Below are 27,759 nucleotides of genomic sequence, written 5' to 3' on the forward strand. Positions count from 1 at the left end.
CACTAGAAATTCTCATAAACATTTATTTCTCAACCTGTCAAAGAAGAGGCGCTTGTAAAGGGAGTCACATGTAGAAGAGCACCCAGAGGATCTCCTTGGGACAATTATGCTACAAGGATTGCTCATCTCCTGGGACAATGCTGTGAGTCCCACCTACCCTCAAACAACCTGAGATGGTATTTTTAAAGACACTGCATATTTAAGACAACTATGAGAAACCTGCAGCCCCTGACATCATTTCTATGGGCGAAGGATGCTTGATTTTTCCCACGTTAATGGTGGGATAACATTAGATGTGTTTTTATGTGTGGTCTCCCAACGGTATCTGAAGGGCCCTCAGCATGAAAAGATTCTTCCCTGTTTCTTTCTCTCCCTGTGGATTTGAGGGAATGTAACTGTAAGAGGAGGCAAGTTCAGCAGTGAAGCTGTTCCTCAGCCCTGTATTGTATTACCATACACCCCCAGCACCCTGGAGTGAGAGACCTGCGTTGTATTCGAACAAACACTATGAATTTGCAGGTCAAACAGTGAAGCATCTGAATTCAGCATGTATCAATGTAGATTAATTATCGGGATCATGGGAAAAATTAACACAGTTGAAAAGGAATGATGAAACCACAATAAAGCACATGGAGGCTGGGAAACCACCCTCCTTTTTAAAAAAGCAAGTTTTGAAAATACTAAGCAAATGCAAGATTTAAATAGAAAAATATCCCTGTGCAGTAGCAATCTTTTCATCTAGCTGGAATCCCACCACAAACTGCCTCCCATTGCTGTTCGCCAGCTTGTAATGTGTTATCTTCTGCTATGTGATGCCTTCCCACTGCCCCCTTGCAGAACACCCAGCTGCAGAAGGGGAACATGAGGCAGTATATAACCCTACTAAATTCAACTCAGTACTTTTTTTTTTAAATGAAAGAAAGCTGTATTTGTGGGGAATTCTTGGAGACCTGGAAAGTCTCAGAACTACCCCAGTACTCTCTGTCCTTTCCTGCAGCATTGTGCTTCCTCCAAATAACGCACAGGCTAAACATCGGCTCTGGAGGAATTGCATAGATCTCATTAATTCAGTTTTGAAACCCAGTTACTTTAAATTGTGCCATGCCCTGGCTGGAGCTTACTTCCATTCTCATCTGTAGTACACTGATTTAGCTTGGTAAAAGCTCTAATTAGTGTGTCAGCTGGTGCAAAGCAAAGGCTGAGCACAGGGATGCCAAAAATGGTGGGAGACAGTGAATACATTTGGGTATAGAGGAAGGAGAGAGTCAGACCTCTGGAGGAAATTGAGTGGGAGGACAGGGAGATCCATGAGAAAACCCAGGGAGAAAGAGTCTAGGGGTGTCATCTTTATCCCCTGACTGTCTGTGGCACATCAGTCCTCTCCCTGCTTGTCCTCACTTCCCAAATCAGCGGAGAGCAGCCTTGTTTACCTCGTCTACCTTGCCATCTACCAAGGACACGTCTGCAGCAGAAGCCATGCCAAACAGGGAGAAGAGGCTCCTGTGGCCGTCCCACATGGGCCATCTGGCTATTCTGATATTCTCATCTTGCCTTTTAGGCCTTATCATTTTGAAATTAGCTCTTGGGATTGAATTTAACATTCTTATTTTCAAGAAAGTAAGCAAGCAAAAAGACAAGGTTTTAGTTTTCATTTTTATTGTTGTTTCCAGTCCAGCTCTTTAATGCTATTTTTAGAATCCTGTGCTTCAATGCTGTGGTATGAATTACTGGGATTTCCCTTTGCTAACATAAAATAGATGATCTGCACTTTGGTATTAGCAGTTAGCCAGGAAGTCCATGACTGGTGCCAAAACTGGGCCTTCTTTCATAAATCCTCATTTGTTTCATTTCCTTTTGCAGTAATGACATGTCAGATCAGCTGCATTGGTTTCTTGAGATATTATGTAGTGCCATATAACATGACAGGCTTAACTGGAAATGAGAGACAAGATTTGTCTCTATTTGATTTACTGATGATACATACAGCTGGGAAATGCTGGTTTTCAAGAAATCAGGAATGGGAGTATTTTCTGATCCTTGTAAAGGAGAACTGGCAGAAGGCAGTCATTCTGCAGGGATCTTTAAATCTTTGAAAACATAAATGATGACTCTTGTATGTCTAATTACCTTTAACACCTTGACAGAATTATCGTTTATTGATCATACATTTATTGCAAGGCAAGAAACCCATACCAAAATAGGCTGAAATGAACTGAAGGATCTGGATCTCTGGATCTCTGGATCCAGATCCTCTTCCAGGTCTGCCACTGTCTGAGCAACCCATCTCTGTTTTGCTGTGAAATGTGAATTGTTCTGTTGTTCCACTTTTTGTGTAGCTTGTGAAGGAAAAAGGTTCTGGGCAAAAAACTTGTAATTATGCTTCTCTCTGGACCAGAGCTCCAAAACACTCTAATTGCTAATGTGGCTGGTGTCTTCCTCTCAGCCTCTAAGCCAGGAAGGTAGTAAGGATTACATGAAGCCATTTTTAAACTTCTATTTTTAAGAGCTCTGAAAGGTGACACCTAAATGCTAGTCACTGCCATCCTTAAAATAAAGAAAATGGCAGCTCCGGGCACTTTGACATTCATGGTTGGCAGGGAGCACAGGCAGTGCTGGGAATGCAGAGCAGCAGCATGCATGGCATGGCATCACTCTGTAGAGCTTGCTTTCAGCCAGGTAAAGGCTCTCAGTGCACCACACCAGTTCCCTGGCACAGTGCCCTCAGAGTGCCTCTCAAAAATACAGCTGTGCAGATGTGGTCCAGCAAGGACTGTGACAGCCAGTTCCTGGAACAGGCCAAAAGGGCTGCCGTTATCTCACTGGGATGAACATCCTTCTCAGGGGGACAAAGGTCAGCAGAGCTGTTCAGAGCAGCCCTCTGCTCTGTGCTCAAGGGGAAGAGCTCACCATGCTGGGATTTCTGGGGTAACCTGTTAATCAAAGCAAATCAAACCAGGCAATTTGTGTACCACTGAAAATGCATGCAGAGTGTGAGGCAGCAGCCTATGAACAGATTATTACAGACCTAAACTCATCTCACATGCAGATCCCCAGAGGCTAATGAAGTTCCAGCCAATACGCTGGCACAAATGCCCGAGCACTCCTTAATGCACTGTGCTGCAGCACGATAATGTACAGGAATGTGCACATAAATAAGCAGGTCATGGGAAGCAGCAACAGAAAGAAAGGCACAAATGCAGCAATAGCAGCAGGTATTGTGCTTGGTTTACTCCTCTGCAGTTTGGCCTGCAGTGATGTGCTCTACCTGCAGCTCTGTATCATTGAGCTTTATGCCCAGAGCCTCACGTAAGGATTTTCCCATGGCGTGCTATGAGCCACAAGTCAGGCTGGAGGTAACGGTGAGCTTGGCCTCACTTGCTTTGTTGTTCTAAAGCTAACCACTTCAGGCTCAGCAGGCACCATGGGGAGCAAGGGCTTTAAGTTGCTAGAAGACATTCGATAACCTTCCAGATGTGGATAAAGATTATGGTTAGGAACATGTTATACTCATTCCTGGACTGCTGAGTACTAGACTGTATTTACTTGGAAGGCTGTATTCCCACAGGCAGGCTTGTATTAGGAGACACGTCCTCTTGATGCCACTGCTGTCCCAGACTGTGAGAGGTCCACATCCCATCCCTGCATTTCCCTTGAAGGTCACATGCTTCCAGGATTTCCTGTACAGGCAGTGCCAGGCTGCTTTTCTCACCCCATCCCCAGTCCTGGGCTTAGTCACTTCCAGCCACCAGTTCTGCTTCCTGCCCTGCTGCTGCTGAGGCCTCTTCCAGTTGTGAAACCAGTGGTTAACTTCCATGACTGGCAGTGAGCAAGCCTGCCCATCCCACTGCCACACACAGGCTGCTCGCCTGAGGCAGGCTTGGCTCTGCTAATGCCTGCAACACGCCTGGGAGAAGCAGCAATATTTGATAGCAGAGAAGTTGCACAAGAAAGCAGCAGTCACTTGCCTAGGATGTCTGAGAAATAGAAATTGAATGCAGACCTCCCACAGTCAAGGACTCTGCTTCTACCTACCATAAATCCTCTTCTTGTAATCAGGAAAAGTTGTTCCATGAGAAGAGATACTTCTCAATGCAGAAAGCATCCCCTGTGCTGTGTGCTTTGTTGTTTTTTTTGTGTTTTGTTTTTTTTTTTTCCCAGCTCCCATCCTGCCCACTTCAGGAATAGTGCATCTCACAAAAGTCAGGCATTTTTAGTGAAGGGTGCTCATCTGTAAAATAAACAGGGGCCAGAATTCAGCATTAAAACAAAACCTCCACCCCTTTAGTACCACTGATAACTGGACTTTCCACAAGCACAAAGTTTATGAAACTGGGGCAACAGCTCAGGCAAACCACCACCCAGGCAGCAGGTAAGCCTGAGCTGGGGCTGCATTCTTTTAGGGCAGGGACTGGTTCTTATCATAAGTTTTTAGAGCACAAGTACTGTGGACCTTAATCCTGATGGGGCCTCTATACGTGACAGCTATATAAATATTTAATATGCCTTTAATCTTGGGGTGGGGAATGTGACTTGTATCCCCAGCAGGAAGTGCTGATCCTCCATTTACGTGACTGTGTCATTGTTGCACTTAAAGTTACTATGCTGAGTATCTACTACAGTATCAACTAAGATACTGTAACGTATACTCAAAGGGGTATTTCACAAAGAGCTAACAGCAGCATGGGAGCACTTTTATTCTGCAAGCACTTAGCTTGTAAAATATGGCTCAGCAAGTAAAACAGTGCAGAACTCCAAAATCGCAGTCTTTGATTCCTATCTGACTTGGACCTTAGAAAGGGGGGTTCTGCTATTCAGTGTGGTGCCCTCCTGATGAGGGATGGCAAGAAGGAAGAGTGCCAGAGCAGTGGGACAGATTCTATCCTGGTGAGCTGCTCCCAGCCTGGCCCAGTGGGCTGCCAGGCACCTCAGACCCTGATGAGGGAAGAAGGCATTCACCAGTAGCTCCTTGGTTTAGCTAGAGGCCTTCTGCACACCTTGCCAAACAGAAACTCAGCATTTTCTCCCATGTTTGGAAAGAAAGGCCATCAGGTAAAGGTCAGGAAGCTCAGATTTTTGTGTAATCTTGTATTCTTCAGGGAAGAAAAACACTGACTGTGAAAGGAACCTGCTAACCATAGGATGCAAGATTTGTTCTTCTTGGCTTTCCTGTGGCTAAGAACATGACTAATCCCCTGTGACAGCCCCATGCTTGGAGCCTGCTGCTCTTACTGGTGCAGCTGGGGACTCTGTTGCTTTTCACCATCACAATTTGAAATGAAAACTCTTTTGCAATGAAATTGTTTCTGCAGTGAAATGGAGGATCACTAAAGCACTTGCCACAACCACTGGGAATAAATTTACTTTTATTTTATTTGCAGTATTATGCATAATTGGAGAATTATGTATTGCAAATATACCCTGTGTGGTGTGATGTGGGTGTGCATACTCCTGCGTGAAACGTGAATACATTTGAGTTTAAGCCATGAGCTACTGCACTTCAGGATGGACCCAGAGAGTGTGGCAGCACCCTCTTAGTCACTCCAATGAAACCCCAGTTCAAGCCTGACTTCCCAGCAAGGTTCAGTCTTCCATATGTACTGATGAAAGTTGTACCTTGCTGTTCCAGATTCCCTGGGGAGCAATTTTATCCCTGTGACATACCTGGGGAATCTTCCACTGTGCCCTCACTTGTAGCTCTGTGGCTGCAGCCTCAGTGGGCTTTCAGCAAAGGAGGCCTTGGCTGTGTCTCCTCTCAGTCCAGCCTTATGCAGCCTCTGGCACTACAGGATCCTGCAGAGAGCCCAGGCTCAGCACAGCCAGCCCTGTGCCTGCTTGGAAGCCTCTTTATTTCAGACCATAAAAAAGCTTGGGCAAATTTTATCACCATGGCTTGCCAACATGGCTTGAAAATTGTTGCTGCAGTTTCACGAGAGATGGGTGCAGGGCTACTGGTGAAATATTACTTAAACGGGAAGAAAATATGGTTGCTCCCTTTAGTGACTCTACAGTGACAGGGAAATGCCTTCCAATTTCACAATCATCTCTTTTCTGTATGGGTCAAGTTCGCCAGCTCTCCTGACTAGGCCTGCTGCTGTCAGCAAAGGAAGACAGGGTGGACTCGGTCCTCAGCAGTACTTTGCTTTGCACATCAGGACACTTCTCTGCCTGCCTCTGAACTGCTGACCTCCCACTCTTCCCTAGAGACAAGCTGCCAGGCAGCTAAAATACACCACAGGCACCAGGCTCTGGTAAACAGCTGGACGTTAACCTGTCGTAAACCTTACCTCAGGGTGAAGCAGTGCAGAAATCACACAGCAGAACTAAAGTCACTCCATGTGCTGAACCTCTCTTGGAGCCTCACAAGGAACACGCTGCTGGTGAAAGGCTGGCACTAGGTATGCTTTTAGCAGGGGCTATGAATACTTCTTTGTGTGTGCACCTCTAGTAACATACTGTAGCCTGCCCTCATGCTCTCAAATATCTCAGCAGTTCTGGGCCTTCTCCTGCTAAATGGGCCAAATTTTTCAATAGCTTTTTTCAGGATGAATGGCAAAGAAACCTAGAACTTTTAAAGCAAGTATTTTCTTTCTTGAATACTTCAAGACCTAAAATTTCCTTTCTTAAACCATTTAGGGTAATTACAAGCAGAAAACAGATTATGTAAACCATGACTTGCTGATGGGTAATTTGCAGAAATGAGAGCTAAATCAATGCGATGAACTGGGGTGCCAAGTAGGTCATCACACTCTTTTTATGTGACAAGAGACCTGAAGCAACCACCTTGTAACTTCTTCCACTGGTTTCTGTTCTAGGTCCCTCTTGCATTATGGTGGTGATGCCTGCTGCAATTCATTTAACTACATGAGCTCTCATGAACTGACACTCAGCCAGCACCAGAGCAGCAATTCTGGTTACTTTCAGTGGCCACAGGCCACGACTGCTGAGCCCTCTCTTGCTCTGTGCATTTGCTGAAGGCAGTGCAGCTGGTCATAACAGCAGTGGAGCAAGAAAAATCTTATTTTCATCCAAGTTCCACATGCCAAGGTATATGTCTCTATTTTAACAAGTTTGTAGCAACCACATTCCATCAGCATACATATGGTGTTATCTGTTTGTGGGAGATAAATGCAAATTGTCAGGCCATGCCGCGGAAATGCAACATTTGCATTTTCCTATCAGGATGTGCTGGGACATTGCACTGCAATCGCAAATCATGAGGTAGTAACGGGGCGGAAGGAGTAGCCTAATCTACTGCGAAGTATTATATGCTGTTATACATACTATTTATTTATGTTGTGGTGGAGTGGAAGCCAAGTAAAGCTCCAGAACTGTGTCAGCAGTAGATCTAACAACTTCAGGGCTTTCAAACCCAGACTCTCAATATTCCTTATGCATATGGATAATCCCGTTCACTTCAGCTGGGAGACCGATGCATTGTTTTTGCGTGCTGGCTCTCAGAATGATGTATATGTACTGATCTTGCCTCTTCAATTCAAGTCAGCCTCACCATCCTCTTTGGTATGCTCTGTCTTCTAAACATGCAGGCTTCCTTAATTTGTTTTTTCTCTTTATCTTTTCCTGTTTCACAATGTTTCCATAGCTCCTTCATCATTGCCTGATACTTCTTCTAGTAGTTAAGACCGTAAGTAACATCCATCTCATTTCATCCATTCTCACCCTCTCAGTGGGGAGTGCTTTGTGTGCAGGATCTATTTCAGTAAGATTTTCAGGTTTGTTGGGTTTGTTGTTTTTTTTTTTTTTTTTTAAAGCCAACAGTATAAATGTTTTCCTTCCTACAGATTTGTGTGTTTAAACTAGGAAAAAGCAGATCACTCTGCTCCTGGATGGGGAAAGGAGAAGGGGAAAGATTGATGGTGGTTTTGAGCTCCTCTGGAGGTTTCCTAGCAGGCCCCTGGGAAAATGCTGAGTCTGGCTGGCACAGATGAATCTCACCCTTACAGTAAAAGTTCTGTTTTGCCCAAGGAGCCATCAGAAGTGCCACCATCATCATCATCCCGGAGATTTCGGTGATCTTTCTGATATGCTGAGCCAAGGCCCTTGAATGCCTTAAAGATAAAGAACAAAACTTTGAACCTTCTGCACCAACTTCCCAGGGCTTTTGCTTGGTCATTCCCTCCCCAGATCACTTCCTGCTAGGTGGCTGTCTGTGCCCTCCTACCCTCCATGCCCAGTCCTAACCACCTGGCTGCTGAAGCTGCCTCTGTACTCCGTATTCCTTTCTCACTTCAGAAGCCTTGTATCTGTGACACTTTTCCTGGCACCCTTCCCAAGTTCTCTTGCTGCCAACTCAGATTCAGTACAAGCTTCTTGTATTCCCTTTCAGATCCTTTTCTACCATGGCAAATAAATACACTGTCCTCCTCACATACCCTCCTGATATTATCCTTGACAGCTTTTCACTTCTGGCACTCAGCTGCTGCTTAATCATACAGATTCCTCCTCTGATTCACCTCATGTGCTCTTGAAGCCAAAAGCTTGACTTTAATTTGGCACTGTCTAGGGTGAATACTGGGATCTCCTCCCCCAGGATCTGATCTCTGCCTCGCGTTCTCCATTGTCATTAGCACGCTCTTATTTCATTCTATTTCAGCTAGTGTCACGGTGCCTTCAGAGTCTGGTACCATCACCTCACCCCTACCTTTCTGCGTGTACTGCCAGTACCCTGCTCCTCGATGCTTTTCCTGATTTCACCATTTTCACACTGCCTTAGAGAGTTTCTACTGCTGCCCCTTTGTGCAGAATGACCTGCCTGACCTTGACTCCCAGGTCACCCTCATGTTCAGATTTCTCGTCCAAACATCCTTACATGGAGGCTTCTCTCCCACCATGATCTTGTCCTTGTGACATTTGCAAAGACGAGGAGCAGAACAAACCAAACAAATCTCGCAAACAAAACAGCCTGAAAACGGGAACAAACACAATGTGCATGCAGCACCAGAAATAACCTCGCTGCCGTACCCAGTGCAAGCCCTGTCCTTCCCTTGACCCCTCCCTCTGCACGTCTCCTGCCATCTCTCCTCCTCGTGTCAGCCTCTGCAGCAGGCCCCAGCACAGGGACCCCTCCTGCTCCTCCATCTCCACCCCCCAACACCCCCCCCCCCCCTACGGCACAGCAAGTCTGAGCGATAAGCGTTTGAGCTCTGCTCCTCCCTAGCAAAACTGGAACTGGCAGCATTCTCCCAGAGGAGCTGTTTACAGACAACGCTGCAAAACCACTTCCCAGTGTTCATCTTTGTACTGAACAAATGGGAAGACAGCCTAGACCAAGATTTCTTTTACCCAGGAAAGTCTGCAGGTGCAGGCACGCCTATTCACCCTTACAGACACACCCCGGGTGCTCCTGCTTTGTGGGAAGAGAGTGTTTGTGTTTATTAGCCTTTTTCCATAGCTGCACACTGGGCATGGACTTTGCTCCCGGGGGCTGGGATTTCTAAGCAGCGGGAGGCTTCCCACGTGTGTCTGAGAAGGTACAAAGCCTGCCAGAAAACAATGGAAATAGCTGGCTCATGACTGCTGCGTGTCACGCACTCATTTCTTGTCTGTTCGTTTGTCCTTGGAGCTGCTCACACTGCCGGGAACCTGATCTCGAGCGGTCCCGGTCACTGAGTCTGGCACGCACGCAGGCCTGCCGCCACACCACACCGTGAGGCACGGCTGGACCGCCGCTGGCCTCCCTGCAACCGGGCAGGGGCAGGCAGACCCCCCCTCAACCCACTGGAGTCCTAGGCCACCCGGATGCATGGATGGGGTGGAGGGCCCATGAAAGAGTGTGGATCCTGTGTGGGCTTCCTGCAGGTGTGAAAGAGCCACTTCAGAGCAGAGCATGGCCTGAGCAACTTCTGCACCGTGCTTCCCACCAGGGCATCAGCACCCCTAGCACAGGCTCTCTTCAGCCACAGAATCGCAGAACGGTTTGGGTTGGAAGGGACCTTACAGCTCATCTAGTTCCAATCCCCATGCTTTTGACATGCTTGCATAAAAAGGACAAAGAAAAGTACCCCCAGGACAGGCTCCCGTTAACCCCCCTGGACACGGTCTCCCAACCCCAGGACTGGATACCCTCAGCGGGAGCCGCCGGGGCCAAGGGGGGATCAGTCACTACTCCACCGCCTTTCCCGCCGCTGCGTGACTGCCGCTCCTCCCCGCCCCCGCCGCGGAGATCCGCGCTGATCTCACCGCCGCGCCGCACGACACCCTTCCCCGGCACGATAGGCGGCCATCGCGTGAGAGGCGCTGGGCGCACGGCCCGCCACCCCCCGCTGCCGCCGCCGCCATCACGCAGGGAGAACATATGCCGGCAAGGCGCGGCCGAGCGCCCCCTCTCCCCCCGCCCCCAGCTCTCCAGCCGATCAAAGCCGCTGCCTTCCCAGTCTCGCTGTTAACGTCGCTCTTAATTAAGTGCCTCTGCGGGGGGCGAGCGGCCCTTCACACGCGTGGGATCAGGAAAAGGTTAAATGAGGGGGGGGGGGGGCTGGGGCATGCGGCTCCGGTTGCTGCCAACCCGGGGATTAAGGATGCAGCGCAGCACGGAGGCCGGCACGCAAGGTGGAGCGGGTCACGACGGCAACACACGCGAGGGCGGGGTGGGGGAAGGCAGTCACTCGTGGGACCGTGCTGCAGAGACGGGGGGTGACGGGGAGCACCGCGTGCCTGGTTCTTTCCCTTGCCCGGCACCCCGCACCCCCCGGCTCTTGCTCATGCAGTTTTCATCGAATCACAGAATTGTTGGGGTTGGAAGGGACCTTAAAGCTCATTCAGTTCCAACCTCCCTGCCATGGGCAGGGACACCTTCCACTAGATCAGGGTGCTCCAAGCTCAGTCCAACCTGGCCTTGAACGCTGTCAGGGATGGGGCAGCCACAGCTGCTCTGGGCAACTTCTGCCTCATCACCCTCACAATAATGAATTTCTTCCTAATATCTAATCTGAATCTCCCCTCTCTCAGTTTTAAAGCCATTCCCCCTTGTCCTGACATTACATGCCCTTGTAAGAACTCCCTTTCTAGATTTCTTGTCGGCCTCTTTAGGCACGGGGAAGCTGCTATAAGGTCTCCTTGGAGCCTTCTCTTATCCAGGCTGAAAAACCCCAGCTCTCTCAGCCTGTCTCCATAGGAGAGGTGCTCGAGGCCTTTGAGCATCATCTACCTCCTCTGGACTCACTCCCACAGGTCCATGTCCGTGTTGGGGGTTTCAGAGTTGGATGCTGTGCTCCAGGTGGGGTCTCACAAGAGTGGAGTAGAGGGGGAGAATCCCCTCTGTTGACCTGCTGGTCCTGCTGCTGGTGATACAGGCCAGGACACAGTTGGCTTTCTGGGCTGCAGGCACACACTGCACAACAGGTCATGTTGAGCTTCTTGTCAACCAACACCCCCATTTTTCTTTTTTTCCAATAAAATTCACTGTCTTCTCAAATAGCAAGCTCTTCCCCCCTCTGCTCAGCTGCACAGCACTGCTCCAAGAAACATTATTGATGCTGCCCCAGAGACTGAACCTTTGCAGCAAAGAGCGAGTTGTGCATAAATTAAATCAGGTTAGCAAGGCTGGTGGAAAGTAGCCTCATTTTTCATGGTGGCCTCTTTACAGTTTTTAGTGGCTGTTGCTTAATTATTTTCTTGGGGGGGTGGGGGGGGGGGGGGGATGCTAGCTTTCCGTATAAGGCTTGTAGGGAATGCTTTGGGCATGTCAGGATTGCTTTGGCATACAGAAAATGCTTTGGATACGTAGGAAATGCTTTGGGCATATAGGAAATCAGCTCTGGTGAGCAGCCCAACTGCACTCATGGCCTCTCATCCACAGCATCAAAAGTCTGCATCAGGTTCAGATGGAGAAACCCAAGTGTGCTGGGGAGCATGGGGATGGAGCAAATGGCTGCTGAAAAAATGCTGATGGGATGCAGGAAAGCCTGAGTCTCAAAACAGCAGCTCAATTTTTTGGCCTGCTTTGAAGGGGCTGTATGTAAAATAATCAGCGATGAAAAGGAGGGGAGGGTAGAATGTGAAAAGAATTCCATTGAAACAGGGTTATACTGAAAACTCCCGATTGTCATATCTTTTCCTAATTTATTTTTATTGTGTTGCTGTGAACCCAAGTGGATTTCAGTAAGTCATAGAATCATAGAACTCATACTGGAAGGGACCTCAAGGATCATCTGGTCCAACCTTTCTAGGCAACGCATGACCTAGATTAGATGTCCCAGCACCCTGTCCAGCCAAATCTTAGACGTGTCCAGTGCTAGGGAATCTACCATGCCCCTGGGGACATTATTCCAATGGCTGATTGTTCTCATTGTTAAAAAATTTTCCTCCTGTGTCCAACTGGACTCTCCCCAGGATTAACTTGTGCCCATTACCTCTCGTCTTTTCCACGTAACTCCTTGTAAAAAGGGAGTCTCTGTCTTCCTTGTAGCCACCCTTTCAATACTGGAACATGGTAATAAGGTCTCCCCTGAGCCACTTTTTCTCAAGGCTGAACAATCCGAGCTCTCTGAGTCTTTCATCACACAGCTTTCCAGTCCTTGGATCATCTCTGTGGCCTTTCTCTAGACCCTCTCCAGCTTGTCCACATCTTTTCTGGATAACAGGCACCAAAACTGAACACAGTATTCCAGCTGTGGCCTGACAAGCGCTGAATGGAGTAGGACAATAACATCTCTATCTTTGCTGGTGATGCCTTGGCTGATGTGACTCAGCATTCTGCTGGCTTTCTTTGCCACAGCTCCACACTCTTCACTTCTATTGAGCCTGTGTCCACCAGGACCCCCAGGCCACCTCCCCCCCTTTTTCTTTTTTTTTTTTTTTTGTTTTCTGACAGTGCAAACCCACTTCATGCAGAGGTTGAGCACATTTTGTCACGTAACTGACCTGGGCGTGAGGGCCGGTTTTGGGATGACAGCTCACATGAAACAAAGGCTTTGCAGTGAAACAACATCGGCGTTTACGCCGGTTTCCTCCCCCTTAATAGCCAGCTCCAGCTCCGGCAGCGCAGCTCCTCCTGTTCCCCGTTATTAACTGCCCCTCGGGCCGGTCAGTTGTGCCCGGGCGCTGGGGAGGAGCTCTCACCCCCGCCACAAGCCACCGCGCGCCGTTGCCGTGGTGACGGAGGAAGCCGCGGTAAGAAAATGGCCGCTCGGCCGCTTTCCCCTGTCCCCGCTTCCCTTTGGCTGTCCCGGGCCTTGGGGCTCCGCACTGCCGTGCCCCAGGGAGGGTCGTCGTTCCCTCCTCTCTCTTTTCCCCGCCGTGGCCTGCGCGCAGCGGCTGCTTCCCAGTCTGCTCTGAGAAGACGGTGCGGGAGTGGGGAGGCCACTGGGGACTGGCCTGAGCCCCGTGTAGCGTGGGTGTGTGGGGCAGAGGAGACGTGCGGCCCCGCTGTTGAGGGCAGGCTCTAACTGTGTGACCTCCGGCAGCTTCCCTGACACCACTGCCGAGTTTTGGGAGGATATGGAGCGGCACGTCCCCATTTACATGCTGCCTGAGGAAATTCGCAAGGTATGAAACAGTGGCAGTATGAAAAACAAAACGGTGTTTGGAGACCACATAAGCCAGTGATTCAGGACTATTTTACCGGCCTTTGAATTCCAGTACCATATCTCATACATCTTGCTCCTTGTTTTAGATTGGGTGTGTTCTAGGTTTTGTTACATATGACAAATGTTCATGTGTTTTGGTTGGAAGGGACCTTAAAGATCACCTAGTTCTTGCCACAGGCAGGGACAGCTTCCGCCAGAGCAGGTTGCTCCAAGCCCCGTCCAGCCTGGCCTTGAACATTGCCAGGGATGTGACAGTCACAGCTTCTCTGGGCAATCTCTGTCAGTGTCCCGCCACCCTCAGAGTGAAGAACTTCTTCCTAATATCTAATCTCAGTCTCATCTCTGTCAGTTTAAAGTAATTCCCCCTTGTCCTGTCCCTACTGGTCCTTGTAAAAAGTCCCTCTCCATTTTTCTTGTCGGTCCTTTCAAGTACTGGGAGGCTGCTGCAAGTTCTCCCTGGAGCCTTCTCTTTTCCAGGCTGTACTACTTTAATATGAACATAAATGAATTTATATGAATATATATTTTACACACTAATGACAACCTCATGGCAAGGGGGTTGGAACTAGATAATCTTAAAGTCCTTTCCAACCTTAACTGTTCTATGACTCTATGAACACTGTAGAGGAACGTGCTCATTTTGTAATGGCGTTGTCACTGGTATGTGAGTTTCAAATTTTACCCCATGTGACATGTTTTGTTGCCCTAAGTTTGGAATGACTGAAAAGCATAACGTGTAATTGTTCCAAAGCAGTGTCAATACAGATAGGAAGGGACATTCCCCTTCTTATTTTCTTGTATCTTCTCTTTGTGTGTGAGGGTGTTGCTTTGTTTGGGAGATGGATTATTATCAATGTTAACAATGCTGCTATTTATGTGGGGTAGCTTATGAGGAGGCTCTTTAAATGCCACATGATGCACACAAGTGGAACATGAGTCACTTTTTGTAACACTATGAAGTTTTTACACCCAGTTGTCCTCAATTTTTGGTAGGCATCTAATAATTAGCAAGTAATTTAAAAGCTTTATGTATTCAGGCTAGCACAGCCTGGATAAATTCTCCCTGGAATAGTCCAGGAAACTTGAGAAAGTTTTTTAGCCATCAGTGATGGTTTCTGAGAATTCAGGGATAGGTAAGATAGCCAAAGGAAAGGAAAAGGAATGCTTGCCCTTAAAAAAGGGGAGGAGAAGAGCCTGGGAAACTTACAGACTCACTAGCAGCTGTTTTGGTAGCAGGAAAGACACCAGATATGTTTGTTTATTTAGAAATGAGTTTGCAGGCATCAACAGGATAAGGTGGTTAGCAAAAATCAGTGCAAACTTCTAAATAAAGGAAAACAAAAAACCAAAACATTGTGCCAAGTCGTTGGATGAAGTGCATGTGAAGTACATCAGGGAATTATTCTGGATCTAGTACTGCTCAGTATTTCCATGAGTGACTTAAGGCTGTAGTTTGGTGGCACCTCACCTGTTTGTCTTTCAGTTGTATTAGTTCCTGATAAGAGTTCCTGATCTGTGTGCTATACGTGTGCTAGCACAGGGAGGAAGCAGATGTGAGTGCAGGCACAAAGTGGGAACAGAAAAGGGGTGACATTATTTCTCTCAGTAGGATTGTCAGTCTCTGCTGTTTTTCATTGAGCTAGCATGTTAGATTACCATAAGGAATACACTGATGCCAGTCTGGGAGGGGTTGTGGGCAATCTGGGAACAGCATTAAACTTCATATTCTTAGTAAGAATAAGGCATATTTGGAAAGAGTAAGTCCAATGTATCAACACAAAATACATACTGATTCAGCTTCCTTGTCCACTTGTCAAGCCTTACACTGAGGTCTATAATCAGGTCATAAGCAGAATAACTTTAACAAAGAGATGTTACAAAAAGAAAGCAGCCATTAAGTTTATTAGTATGGGCGTTGCATGTGAAACATGGGCCTTACTTATTCTTCAGAGCTGTTGAGGTATTGGTTCTGAGCTGCAGGCTTTAAGAAAAATAACATGACTGACCAAAGTTTAGAAAATAGCAAGAACAGTAGAGGTTAAAAATCCTGTCCTTCTAGGAAAGAATAGTAGAACTGAGTGTACTTATTCTGGAAAATACTTAAGGGCACAGTAACAATATTCATATGTGTAGGAAAATGGTGGTTGTCCTTCATCTCCATCTGCAAATTAATCTCATCCTCACCTTTCTGGGCTTGCTTTGCTTTAATATTATGAAACTGTAGAGCAAATCACCCAGGGGAGTTGTGGAATTCTTCCAGTGGTGATGTGGGGGATGAGTAAGGCAGACTTTTTGCTTTGGAGTCGGAGACTGGGGCAGGCAATCTCTTCAGATCTCTTCCAGTTCTACAGTACATGTTTAACAAAAAAATCTGAATGCAGAAGACACAGTATTTCTAGCTATGTACATGAATAAGCTGTCCCTGACCCATTCTGCCCTTACCTCAATGTGGGATATGCGAGCTGGAAGGCAATGACAGTTACTGGATTTTGGGATCAGTTAAGTGTTGGGGTTTAACATATCCTTTGCTGCTCCTTGTCTCTTCACTCAGCTGACTTGCGTTGTAGTTGTAGTATAGTTACAAGATACAGAGCTTGATACAAGTCATTCTCACAATTTCCTGTCCTTGTATTTTCTACCTTTTATGTACACATGTTCTTACTCCCTCCACATTCCCTGCTTCTTGGATTTTATAACATCTCTCTTGGAATCTTAGCTTTAAATTGCTACGAACATAAGTAGAACTTGTGCCAGCTGTACGTTGCTTTGCCAAACCAAGCACATGCTCCCAACATGCAGCTTGCAGGCCAAAGGAACATGTGTGTCTGGAGAGAGTATGTTAAGCATTGTGATTGCAGCTGCAGAGTATTCACTTGCTGTTTTGGGTTGGTTTGCAGGAGGTTGGGGTGTAGTGCTGACAACAGATCAAGCAGCTCTCTCGAAAGAGAGGATGCAGACCAGAGCTCTCTTCGTTCTTCTCCTTTACGCTCCTAGTGGATGGAGCTTCCCAAGCTGCTTATCAATATTTGCAACAGTGACATAGCAACCTCCAAAACTGCTCTTGTAGAGGGTAGTATGGGGAAGAGAGCATCTTGTGCCAACCTGGAACAGCGTATTCTGCAGACTGTTCTACTGCTAGAGTCTGTGAGACAACCTGTTGGAGTGAAGCCATAATATCATGGCAAAAGTTGATACAAAGTGACCATTTGGTGACTGGGTCCAGTAGGTGATGCCACTATGCTTATAAAATTTTAAAGAAAATTTTAATGTAGAAGGGAATATATTTCTTGATATTTTGTTAATAATATGATAGATGTGTTGGGACCTTGGTTCTTAATGTTCTGATCAATTTTCCCTTAAAGAGTCATGTAAGAATTTTACATGGCCCTGATTTTCTCTCTCTCATTCCTTCTATCACTCTCATACCTCTTTCACACAATACGCATTGCAAGATGACTGCTAATGAAAAAAACAAAAACCAAAACCAAATGGATAAACATCCATATGTCTGTTAAAATAGTAAAGCTTATAGTGTTATTTTGTACTTATAGTTGCATACTTCTTAGAAACTAGCTATGAGTAAAGATCTCAATCATGATTTGCTTCTTAAAAAAACAAACGTAACCCTCCTGAGTTGTGGCTTTGCATGTTAGCAGTGTGGTTACCTCACTGAGCAATGTCTGTCAGTGTTCAAAGTCAGCAGGAGTAATTTTTCCCAGAGGAAGCTATGCCTCATGGTGTGGTGGTGATAGCAAATATGGGGAACAGCCACTGCTGTTCTGGCAGCAGACATGGGAAAATCAGTAACTTCGTAGGAAAGAGAGAACCCAGTCAGTTAGAAAACTGTCTAAATGAAGTCCAAGCCATAGCTTCTCTTCTGTGACGGTTTTTGGGGAGGGTATTCTCTACCTCTTAGCCTTATTTTAGGGACACTTGTATCTGAGAGGTGATGCTTGCAGATTTGGTGTGCCAAGTAGCAAGCGTTTCAACTAAGTTGGTTGGTTTGTCTCAGTAGAACCCTGCATTTTCTCTTAACTATATTGTCACAGGACTGTAGAAAACACTTTGCAGAGATCACTTGTAATGGCTACTTTTTCATGTATTTGAATGTCTTAAAATTTATGCCATCAAACTTCTTTCTGAGAAGTATCACAGAGCACGGGAATGTAAAAAAGAAGTTAGTGTTTCCTTTACTTCAGTGGCTGCATGTGTATTTTGTTGTGCGGCATTTTCATGTGTGTATTTTTGGTTTGTTGTTGGTTTATTATTCTTAAAAAGGAAAGAAGACTATCACATTCTTAGTTGTTTGTTGGTAGTGGTAGATGAATCTGTTACATGCTTGTGAACTTACTGTAGTTCTGTGTTTGTTTCAGCATTGTTGTTGCCCATTCAGTATAAATAGATGGAAATATGGAGTCTTGTCCTGAAGATCTTACTGAAATGGGAAACAGAACAACAGTAAAATGACCCTGAGTCCTCAAAGCAGCAAACAAAAAGTTGTTTTTAATAAACAACTATAAACAATAAAAGTTGTATTACTTTTTATTTGGCAAATAAATAACCTTTGTTTAACATGAATCATAAAATTAATTGAGCAGAAGATACCCTTACAGATCAGTAGTTCTCACACTAGGCGCTTAAGAAAGGAAGCAGAACAGGAATTTTTAAGCTGTATTACACATTGGTACAGAACGTTCTGTGATACCCAGCTATCTGCAAAACATGAGCGTTACTAGTAGCAAATAGTTACTTAATAGATTTGCCATGTGTACTATAGATTGGGCATATTATAGTATCTTTATGAGCACATTATCTTCAATTTTTCTTGCTGTCTTTGAACTGGGGTTATTTTATTTTATAGGTTCTTACATAGTTCCAGTTGCATTAATTAGCTAAGGAATCTGTCCCATCCACTAAGACTGGCTTTGTAGAAGCAAATGAAATATTTGCATACATAGTACTTAAATGCTGGTATCAATATGGATTTAGAAACAGCAGCATTTCCATTTGTGCCCTGCAAATGAGCATGGTAGTATGCCTATGGAATTGCAGGATGTCTCTTCAGAGGCCTGTTGTCATGCACCTTATGAATGCTTCTGGAGAAGATGTTCATGAGTTGCTGCTGTGTCCACTGAGATTTTCAGTATTTGGCTTTAATTATTTTTACATTTGGGTTTTATTGGGATGTCAGGCTCCAAGGATGTGAACGTTCTGAGTGACTGTAATGTGCTTTGAAAATGTTAGAAAGTATCTGCTTATTTTTGGTATAAGCCCACGTTACAGCCTAAAGAGCTGCTCTCAGCTGTGAACTTTATACCCATGACCCCATAGTTGATTTGCGAAAACCAGCTCTCAGATACTAAAGGTAGCCTGCTTTGTTACCACTGTGTATTGAGGTATTAGGTGATTTGTGAAAGCACATCTTCTGAACTTGGATAACAATCTTCTGTTCTTAGTGTAGGAACTCTGGAGTCCCTCATGGTCACGTAGGGCAGCAAAGCATTTTTATCTGTTGGTATACTTATAAGGCTAGGGCTGTATTCGCTACATTTAAGCTTTTCTACCCTCTTTGCAATCAGCGTCCAAGTAAGTTGCTAGGAATTGGAGGGATTGCAGTAACTCTTACATCACATGCAATTGGGTTGTAGCTAGGAGGGGCTCCACAACTGCTGCAACTACAGATGCAAAAACTCAGTATTTGTCAGGCAAAGAATGATTAACAGTGGGCTAAATTATCTTTTGTCTGCACAAGTATCACGTTTTGTTGCAATGCCATGCATTGCGTAGATTGCTGGAGTGTGCTGTAACACATCCTGAATGCGTTTAGGAGCCCCTGTAAGGTCCGTGCTGTTGGACACGTGTTGGATATTTGCAGGGCTTGTGTGAATGTGTGCAGTTATGAACAGTGCAGTATAGTGCATTTATGATTCATTAGTCTGCTTTACTCACAGGCAGGAAAAAATTAAAGCTACCTGAAATCCAATTATTGCTTCCTTTAATTACAAACTGATTATTTCAGAGCATGTTCTGAATGAGACTTTTGAGAGCAGGATATTCAGTTTTTACTACAAGCCTATTTCTACGCTATACATATGTATGCAAAGCAAGTACTGTGACTTTTATTTTGCAACTAATATTTTATGGAAGTGGAACAAATAAGTATGTTTGAAGCATGGCTTAGCATCCAATTTGTATTACCTTCTGAGTAGATGCTGACTGAAAATTCAGCTCACAATAAACTTTTAAAGAAGTGAAGTTTCTATTGAGATTCTCAGAAATCATTGAACAGAAAAAGATCAATCTCAATCAAATGCCTCTTTGGTTTTGCATATGCAGCAGAAGACTCCACTTTCTTCCTAGAAAATCAGTTGTGTGGTTTGAGTAATGACTTCTGTGTGTGTGTGTGTGTGTGTGTGTAATAGGGATTGGCTGGTTTGTCAGGAGAAGGACAAACAGCATGAGAGAAATCAAAGTAGTATGGGAGAGGAGGAGTAAAACAGAAAACTAGATTCAGAAAAATAAAAAGTAAAGTAGATTCCAATAATAAGGTAGAATCAAGTAGAGATAGAATAAAACAATCAATATTCAGGAATAATTTTAAGAGCACCCAGCTGCAGCATAATGATTTTTTTCCCCCCTGAATTTTATGTATTGTTCTTCTACAAGTGTGGTTTGTTTTTTTGTTATTTGGCCAGTCCTTGCTAAATCAGTCTCAGTCCTGACAGACTGACTGGGGAAAGAGAAGAGCTGTTACTACTGGTTTATGTGCCTGCGGAGTGCTTGGTCATGCAAGTGGAATGGTGAGTGCTGCAGTTGCCCTAGACTCTCCCTTCCCTGCGCCGTAAAATTAATGTACAAGGAGTACATCTGTGCTCATGGCTCTGTGTTTTTATTTTAGGTGCACAGAAATGTATTTAAAGCTTTTTTAAAGAATCTCATTAATTGAGGACTGGCTTTTAAGAGTCACGGCTATTTATTAGCTGCTTGTAATGGACTGTTTCTAGCATAAGTGATTCATATGTGGGATGTTGTATTTCCAAGGCACTGCTAAGTGAGAAAGTGGATAATTTTCCTTTTAACAAGAATTTAGCTCTTTATCATGGTAATTTTCATGGGTGGAATCTGGGATATCAGAGTAGAAGAGTAGCCATGCACAGACTGATGTATCCTGTAGTTATGTGGTCAAGTTGAACGGATAAAAATTCCTGTCGTGACAGTCAAAAGTCTAAAACTGGTCCAGACCATCAAAGTAACTTTTATTTTTTATTTTATTCCTTATGGCTTTTGCTCTACAGATACTTACAGTATTGAGTCAGACAGATGTAATTTGAGTGACTTCCATCTTGGCTCAATTCTGCAATTGCCCTTGGTAGCTAAAGAAATCTATGTAACCATGGAATAATGGTAGTTCTTCCAAAATCAGACGCAGCTCTTGAGTTGAAACTACTCCCAGAGATGTTCTAGTGGAACAACTAGAAATGCTACCTTGTGATACAGCTTGTTTTGGCCGTAGCTCTTGTCCTTTCTTTATAGCATCTGGTGTAATGTGTATCAGAACTGTAGCTCAAAACCTTATGGATCAAATATCTTCCTAGTCCAAACACTTTATCCTTATGAGTTTGGTTTTGGTTTCATGTTGTTACTGTGCATGCAGTACTATCTTGCTAACTCAAATAGCAGGGGTTTTTAGTATCCCTCTGTTCCCTTTTCAAGTCCTGTTTGTTCTGAATTTCGCTGTCCAGCCTGACCAAAAGCACAATACTAAAATTAACTTATGTTTGTTTTTTGAATTCCTAATTGATTTTTTTTTTTTCCTTTCTATTCACTGCTTGTTCTCACTGCTAAGGACATACAGATTCCATTTTATAATTAGAGCTCTCACAGTTTCTGTTTCTATTCTTACCAAACTGTGCTTTGCCCCTGATTATATTTTTCTTTTCCCTACTTCATAGAATCATAGAATCATTAGGGTTGGAAAGGACCTTAAGATCATCTAGTTCCAAACCCCCTGCTGTGGCCAGGGACACCTAACGCTAAATCATATCACCCAAGGCCTTGTCCAACCTGGCCTTGAACACTTCCAGGGATGGAGCATTCACAACCTCCCTGGGCAACCTATTCCAGTGCCTCACCACCCTTACAGGAAAGAATTTCCTCCTTATATCCAGTCTAAACTTCCCCTGTTTAAGTTTTAACCCGTTACCCCTTGTCCTATCACTACAGTCTCTAATGAAGAATCCCTCCCCAGCATCCCTATAGGCCCCCTTCAGATACTGGAAGGCTGCTATGAGGTTTCCACGCAGCCTTCTCTTCTCCAGACTGAACAGCCCCAACTTCCTCAGCCTGTCTTCATACAGGAGGTGCTCCAGTCCCCTGATCATCCTTGTGGCCCTTCTCTGGACTTGTTCCAACAGTTCCATGTCCTTCTTATGTTGAGGACACCAGAACTGCACACAATACTCCAGGTGAGGTCTCACAAGAGCAGAGTAGAGGGGCAGGATCACCTCTGTCGACCTGCTGGTCATGCTCCTTTTAATGCAGCCCAGGATACAGTTGGCTTTCTGGGCTGCAAGCCCACACTGAAGCCAGCTCATGTTCAGCAGGGCTGCTCTGAATCTCTTCTTTGCCCAACCTGTAGCTGTGCCTGGGATTGCTCCGACCCAGGTGCAGGACCTTGCATTTGGCATGGTTAAACTTCATGAGGTTGGCATCAGCCCACCTCACAAGCGTGTCAAGGTCCCTTTGGATGGCATTCCTTCCCTCCAGTGTATCAACTGAACCACACAGCTTGGTTTCATCGGCAAACCTGCTGAGGGCGCACTCAATCCCACTGTCCATGTCAACTTCGAGTTTGAGAAGGTGAAAACAGTCTTCTGATAAAATGTAAATAGTAAAATATAGAATCTGAGAATGTAAATCATTGTGTATGTAACGCACATTCTTCATGTTTACTCAAAAGTAATATTATTCCAGAAAAGGTAGCCTTGTAAGCAAAAGAACTAATGCAGGTTTGTTTCCTACAGATTTTTGTGTAATAGTTGTGTATTGGTTAATCATTCCATTAGACCTTGTAAGATACAAGGTCTAATGGACTCTTTTCTCTATAAATCTCTCTTCCTTTATGGATTATCTGATATCTGAAAAGGGCTACCCTCACACTCCAGAGTTTTCTTCAGTGGGGAACTTAGACAACCAGGTAGGTTGTCTTCCAAAAACTTTCAGACACTTAAATATTTCTGCCCTCACAGTCAGAATTGGTTATAAATGATCAGACATTCTGGTTCACAAAAAAAAAGGTGACAATAGAGAAATACGCATATAGATAATGTTTTTTCTCTTGGAAACTGTGCAAAAACCTAAAATGTTTTGGTTTTAAGTAGTCTTCAAAGCTATAGAATACTTTCTGGCTCTGATCTTAAAATTGGTGTAGCCCTAAGATAGCTTTGTCAGCATTTTGGCTGAATGGAATTGGCATCTACAGCTTGACAGCATTTCTCTGTACCTGTCTGTGTGAAACTGCAGTAGCTTCTGAAAAAAATATCCAGCCAGCTTAGGAATTTCAGGAGGTATTTTGAGCATCAGCAAGGAGAACTCAGGTTGTGATTTTGACAATGCTAAGAAGAGGAGAAATAGAAATAGATAAAGGAGAAAGTCCTGCTTGTGGTTTGACCACTGTGCGCATGAGAGAGGAATCTTGGATTTAGGATAAGAATTCATATTAGTGTACACCTCTTGCTCTCACCAGTTCAGGCTTTGCTCTTTTGGAGCTATTCACTTTCACCTGCATCCTATTATTTTTCTGGGCATTTTGGGCATACATGGATTTAAATTAGTTGGCTTGCTTATTGGTGTTAATGTTCTGTAGCATGGAATTTAGTTTGGCCTAGCTTGCCTTTTAAGTATCACACAACCCATGCCAAGTTTGTATACTGGTATTAGGAAACTGCTAATTTACACTACAGATAAATCTTTTAAAACTAGATCAATCTATATACAGTATATTGCAGTGGTTGCAGGGTAATTGTGCGTGTACAGAAGCAAGGTTCTGATTAAAAGACAGAACTTGTTTCTTTATTGCTATAATATAAGGCCTCTGGCTTTCCTGTGTTTTTTTAGCAATGTAGCAAATACTTTAAAAATCCAACCTGATCTGAAATCCTTTCAAGTTTTTATTTCACCCGAGGAATGAAAGTGAAGAAGAGCGAGACCCATTTCTTACTATGTCCAGAGAGATAGTGTTTATTGTTGTATGACTTCATTTATTTTTAAGTTCAATAACAAAATTGAACTTGGAAACTAAAAACTGTTACTATTTGCATAGAACATTTTCAGCGTAGGACCCCAATTGTTTTATTTTGATTTTAATCCTTGTACCCAGTGAAATTTCTGTAACTGTTTATTTGAAAGACAGCAGTGGTCGTGCTGCATGAGAGCACAATGTTCTTTTTGGGATAAGAGCCCCCCTCCTGTGCTCCTTGTAGCAGCTCATTTTGTCCTTTTTCAATATAGTAATTTTAAGGCTTTGGAACTTTATGGTAGTTATCCTGAATAACAGTTTCATATTTCCAAGCACAGTTTGCCGCTGCCAGGAAAAATAAACTTGCATTTTCAGCTCATTCACAGCAACTGTAACTAGGGGTATTTTAAACTGGGGCAAACCTAAGAAATGAGAATTGAGATTAAATAAAGCTTGGCCTGGTAATTCCAGGGCATCCTGAAATACCATTTTTATCAAGCTGTATTTGAATCATGAGATCATGAGTCTGTAGTTTATAATTTTTGAAAGCTGTTTTCTGTCATCTGATTCCGTTCAGTTTATCCCAATGTCTCAAAATGTCTTTTTTTTTCTTTTCCTGTAAAACAAGGAATTGTTACATTCTTTGACTTAAACTGCTTGCAGTTTTCCAGCTTTCTGATTTTCATAAGCCATTATGCAAAATCCTGTAAACAATTGATAATTGCAAGAAAGGTTAAAGGTTGTTTTAATCTCTCAATACACAAACACACAACTGCTCTTTCAGCTGCCACCCATTTTCCATCTTTCACATCTCCAAGCTTACCAATACCTTTTTATATTTCTTGCTTTGAGGTTGTTTCTTTAGCTATATTATGAGTCTCCTCTGATCTAGTCTTAATTCTATCCATCTGAAATGCATTTATGCTGTGACACAAGAACAGGATAGGACCTGTTACGCTCAGGAAACAGTGATTTGTGCTGGTATGCAGGTGCTTCCATGCCCCCTACTGAAGTGTCAGACCTTCTTGGCTCGGCGTGGCTGATTTATTTACTCTATACCCATTTCTTCTGCAGGTTCAATTCTGCATCACTTGTAAATTGAGCATTTTTTTCTGGAAGTGAAAATGATTAAAATGATTAGGAATAACTGATACATTGAATAACATGTGTGTCAAAGTCAGAGCATGTGTATCTGTTTGTATTTATGAAGCCTTACTGCAAAGCTTAATAATTTGATCACTTACAAAAGTATGTTTCTCAATTTAAGAAAAGGTCTTTCAATTAGATGTATATTATGTACTCTGTGTGTTTTTTTAGTGTTTGATTACTTCATACCTAGTAAATGGGTTACATTTTCCCCAACACTCAAGGACATGGGCACTACTTCATAGTAATTAGTCCCTTACTCATTTGAATTATTTTTGTAAAGATTGCTGGATTATGTAATTTACTTTCCACTTCTCATCTTGCCTACTTAAGTTGGATATGACTTGTCAAAAAGCCACAGTAAATAACATTTTCTGGCTCAGGCAATCACAAATTCATTAAGGAGATAATTTTGTAAAACATAGCATTTTATTTTAATACATCAGACATAATTCAGAGGTACTTCAGTTCAGAATTCAGTTTAAAATTTGTATTTTTTTTTTATGTTAAAGCAGTAGCATCATCTGAACATAAATGCTCCAGAGCAGTAAATGGTTTAAATTATTCAGATTTATTATTATTATTTAGTGTCATTCAGGTTGGCCTTTTAGTTCAACTTTTCTTACTAACAGTCTTATAATTTTATCTCTTTCTAGATGTCCCGGGATGAGACAGTATGTAAATACTGTGGAGTCAGCTATTTGATACTTCATGAATTTAGGGTGATGGAAGAAAAAGTAAAAGCAATGGAAAAGGAGATTAAATTTTATGAAGGAAGTATAGAACGGGAAAAAGGACTTCAAGCAGAATTGCAGTCTCTTTACCAAGACCTTGAGCACTATCGAGCTGACGATGAATCAAAAACAGAAAGGTGAGAACATATTACCTAGTCTGATGTTATTCTTGTTTATGTGTATTAGGTAATTTAATTCTGAAGAAGTTTAAAATAAGATTTGTCTTTCTTTTACCATATGTAGCATGTATACTGTAATACTAATTTAAATTATCTTTCGTAGTAGTCTCTGAAAGCAAGTTTTGAATTCCTTCATGTTTAGAAACAGTCAATATGTTTGAAATAAAGGAAAGGCCAAAAGACATTTCGGAGGCATTTCACCTGAACACACTCCCAAAAGGAAATCATCAAATATTTAATCTTCTTATTTCATAATAAAATTGTAGTATTTTAAATTAAATTCCACAACATTGGGAGTTTCCCAGTTCTGAAATTTTTACTTATTGTGTCATAGTAACATGGTAAAGAATCACCAGCAGTCTTAGTATGAGAAGCTTACAGTTCACTCTGTGAAGGGATGATACAGAACATTAAAGCAATCATGTAAATCTTGGGTACTGCTTGTGGTGTTGTTCCCCAGGAACAGGAGTTTGCAAATGCTTACTGGCAGGTATGTGAAGATCCCAATTAAAGGGGAATTTTGTGCTCTTAAGGACTCCAGTAGTTAACAATAGACCTCAGAGCCATGTTTATAAATTTAGGGTGCAATGATTAAAACCTTTAAGTGTGTTCTCCTTCAGCTCATACTTACGTGCTTTTCTTGTGTTCTACACAAGTGTAGTAATCAAGTAGTACAGAAGTGTAGAGATTCACATCATGATAACTTTAAGCTTAGAACAGGAAGTCATACTTGATTGTTTACAGTGTGACTATAAAAATTGATATTTATAGTTGGCTAGTAAAAGATACTTTATAAAAATGTAGTTGCTAATATTGACTGCTGATAGCATAATGCAGTGCAAACAAGGGCATTGGAAGCTTCCTGGTAATTTCTTGCTTATCTGAATCAAGCTGTTGTCAGAAGTTTTTTAAGAATAAAATTATAACTTTAATTACCAGTTCAGTCATTTTGATTCTGAAGCCTCCAAGTAGAGTTGTTTCTTTCATGACTAGTAGCAAGTGATCTAGAACTGGTAACATGGGACATTTGGAGTGTTAAGGTCCTCTCAAAAGATTGGACTAGAATACTTTGGAAGCACTGCAAAGGAAATAACTACAGCTTGTCTATTTTTTTTTTTTTAAATTTTTATTTATTTTTAAATTTTTTTTGCATATCACTCAAATACTATTAAGAATTTGATGTTACTGTTAATGGATTTAGTTAATCTTGTGTTTGGTAACATTACTAATAAAAGATTCATTTTAAAAGATAAGTTCACACAAAGTTAAACAAAACACATGTAGATTAATCCGCTCATGTTTTTTTTTTGTTTTTTTTTTGTTTTTTTTTTGTTTATTTGAACTAAATATCCTCCATCTCCCCCAATATTTAGTGTTTTCTTTGGTTTAACATTGTATTTCTGAAGAGTGCATTTGCTCCTTGTTCCTTTAAGAGCTCTGGGTGGCAGTTATGGTGGCTGTATTCAGCGTGTTAGCAGAAGCAGTGACAGCACATTCTTCTTGCTGAGGCTCTTTTGCCATAGGTAAACTTAATATTAATTCAGACACTTTTAGTAAAGCTGTAACAGTTAATAAAAGGTTTATCTATGCATTTTTTCCCTAAAGGCTCAACTTGATTTAAATCCTGTTGAAATCAAGAAGAATACTTTCGATAGTCTTTCATTCAGGCCATAAATCAACTCTTGTTCCTTGTTAAGTAGCTTTTCTAAATATTTCTTATCTCCACTGTACTGAGTCTCTCTGGTTACCTTGTGCTGTTGGCATAAACTGACTGTTCTACATACTATCTTGTGGTTCTTGTAAGGTTGACAAATCATTCTTCCCAAACGTTTATCAGAAGCCAAATATGCCCCTCCTTTTTTTTGAATTTCTTTTATTTTTTATTTTTTAATTTATTTTGTTTCCCTTTTTATCTCTGG

At 43.2% G+C, this 27,759-nt stretch overlaps 1 protein-coding gene and 1 long non-coding RNA gene across 7 annotated transcripts in view; both read left to right on the forward strand.

The window, feature by feature from the left end:
• Positions 1 to 1,017: 1,017 nt before the first annotated feature.
• LOC134155640 (uncharacterized) lies at positions 1,018 to 5,371 on the forward strand. The gene is made up of 2 exons (XR_009961653.1): positions 1,018 to 4,369; positions 5,097 to 5,371. It is a non-coding gene; the product is annotated as an uncharacterized LOC134155640 (long non-coding RNA).
• Positions 5,372 to 12,816: 7,445 nt separating this feature from the next.
• LEKR1 (leucine, glutamate and lysine rich 1) overlaps positions 12,817 to 27,759 on the forward strand; it is a 63,135-nt gene continuing 48,192 nt past the window's right edge. For 2 of the 6 annotated variants that reach the window (XM_062603059.1, XM_062603056.1), the window contains exons 1-3: positions 13,113 to 13,503; positions 22,690 to 22,740; positions 25,584 to 25,798. In XM_062603059.1, the coding sequence (XP_062459043.1) occupies positions 13,456 to 13,503; positions 22,690 to 22,740; positions 25,584 to 25,798 (314 nt within the window). In that variant the 5' untranslated portion in view covers positions 13,113 to 13,455. Of the gene's footprint in view, positions 13,504 to 22,689; positions 22,741 to 25,583; positions 25,799 to 27,759 lie in introns of all 6 variants that reach the window. The other 4 variants (XM_062603053.1, XM_062603055.1, XM_062603057.1 and 1 more) reach the window with 4 other exon arrangements.

Source organism: Pezoporus occidentalis, unplaced genomic scaffold (genome assembly GCF_034315485.1).
Source record: "Pezoporus occidentalis ecotype Australia unplaced genomic scaffold, CSIRO_AGI_Poc_V1 ctg8, whole genome shotgun sequence".
In the NCBI taxonomy this organism is placed as follows: Eukaryota; Metazoa; Chordata; class Aves; order Psittaciformes; family Psittacidae; genus Pezoporus; species Pezoporus occidentalis.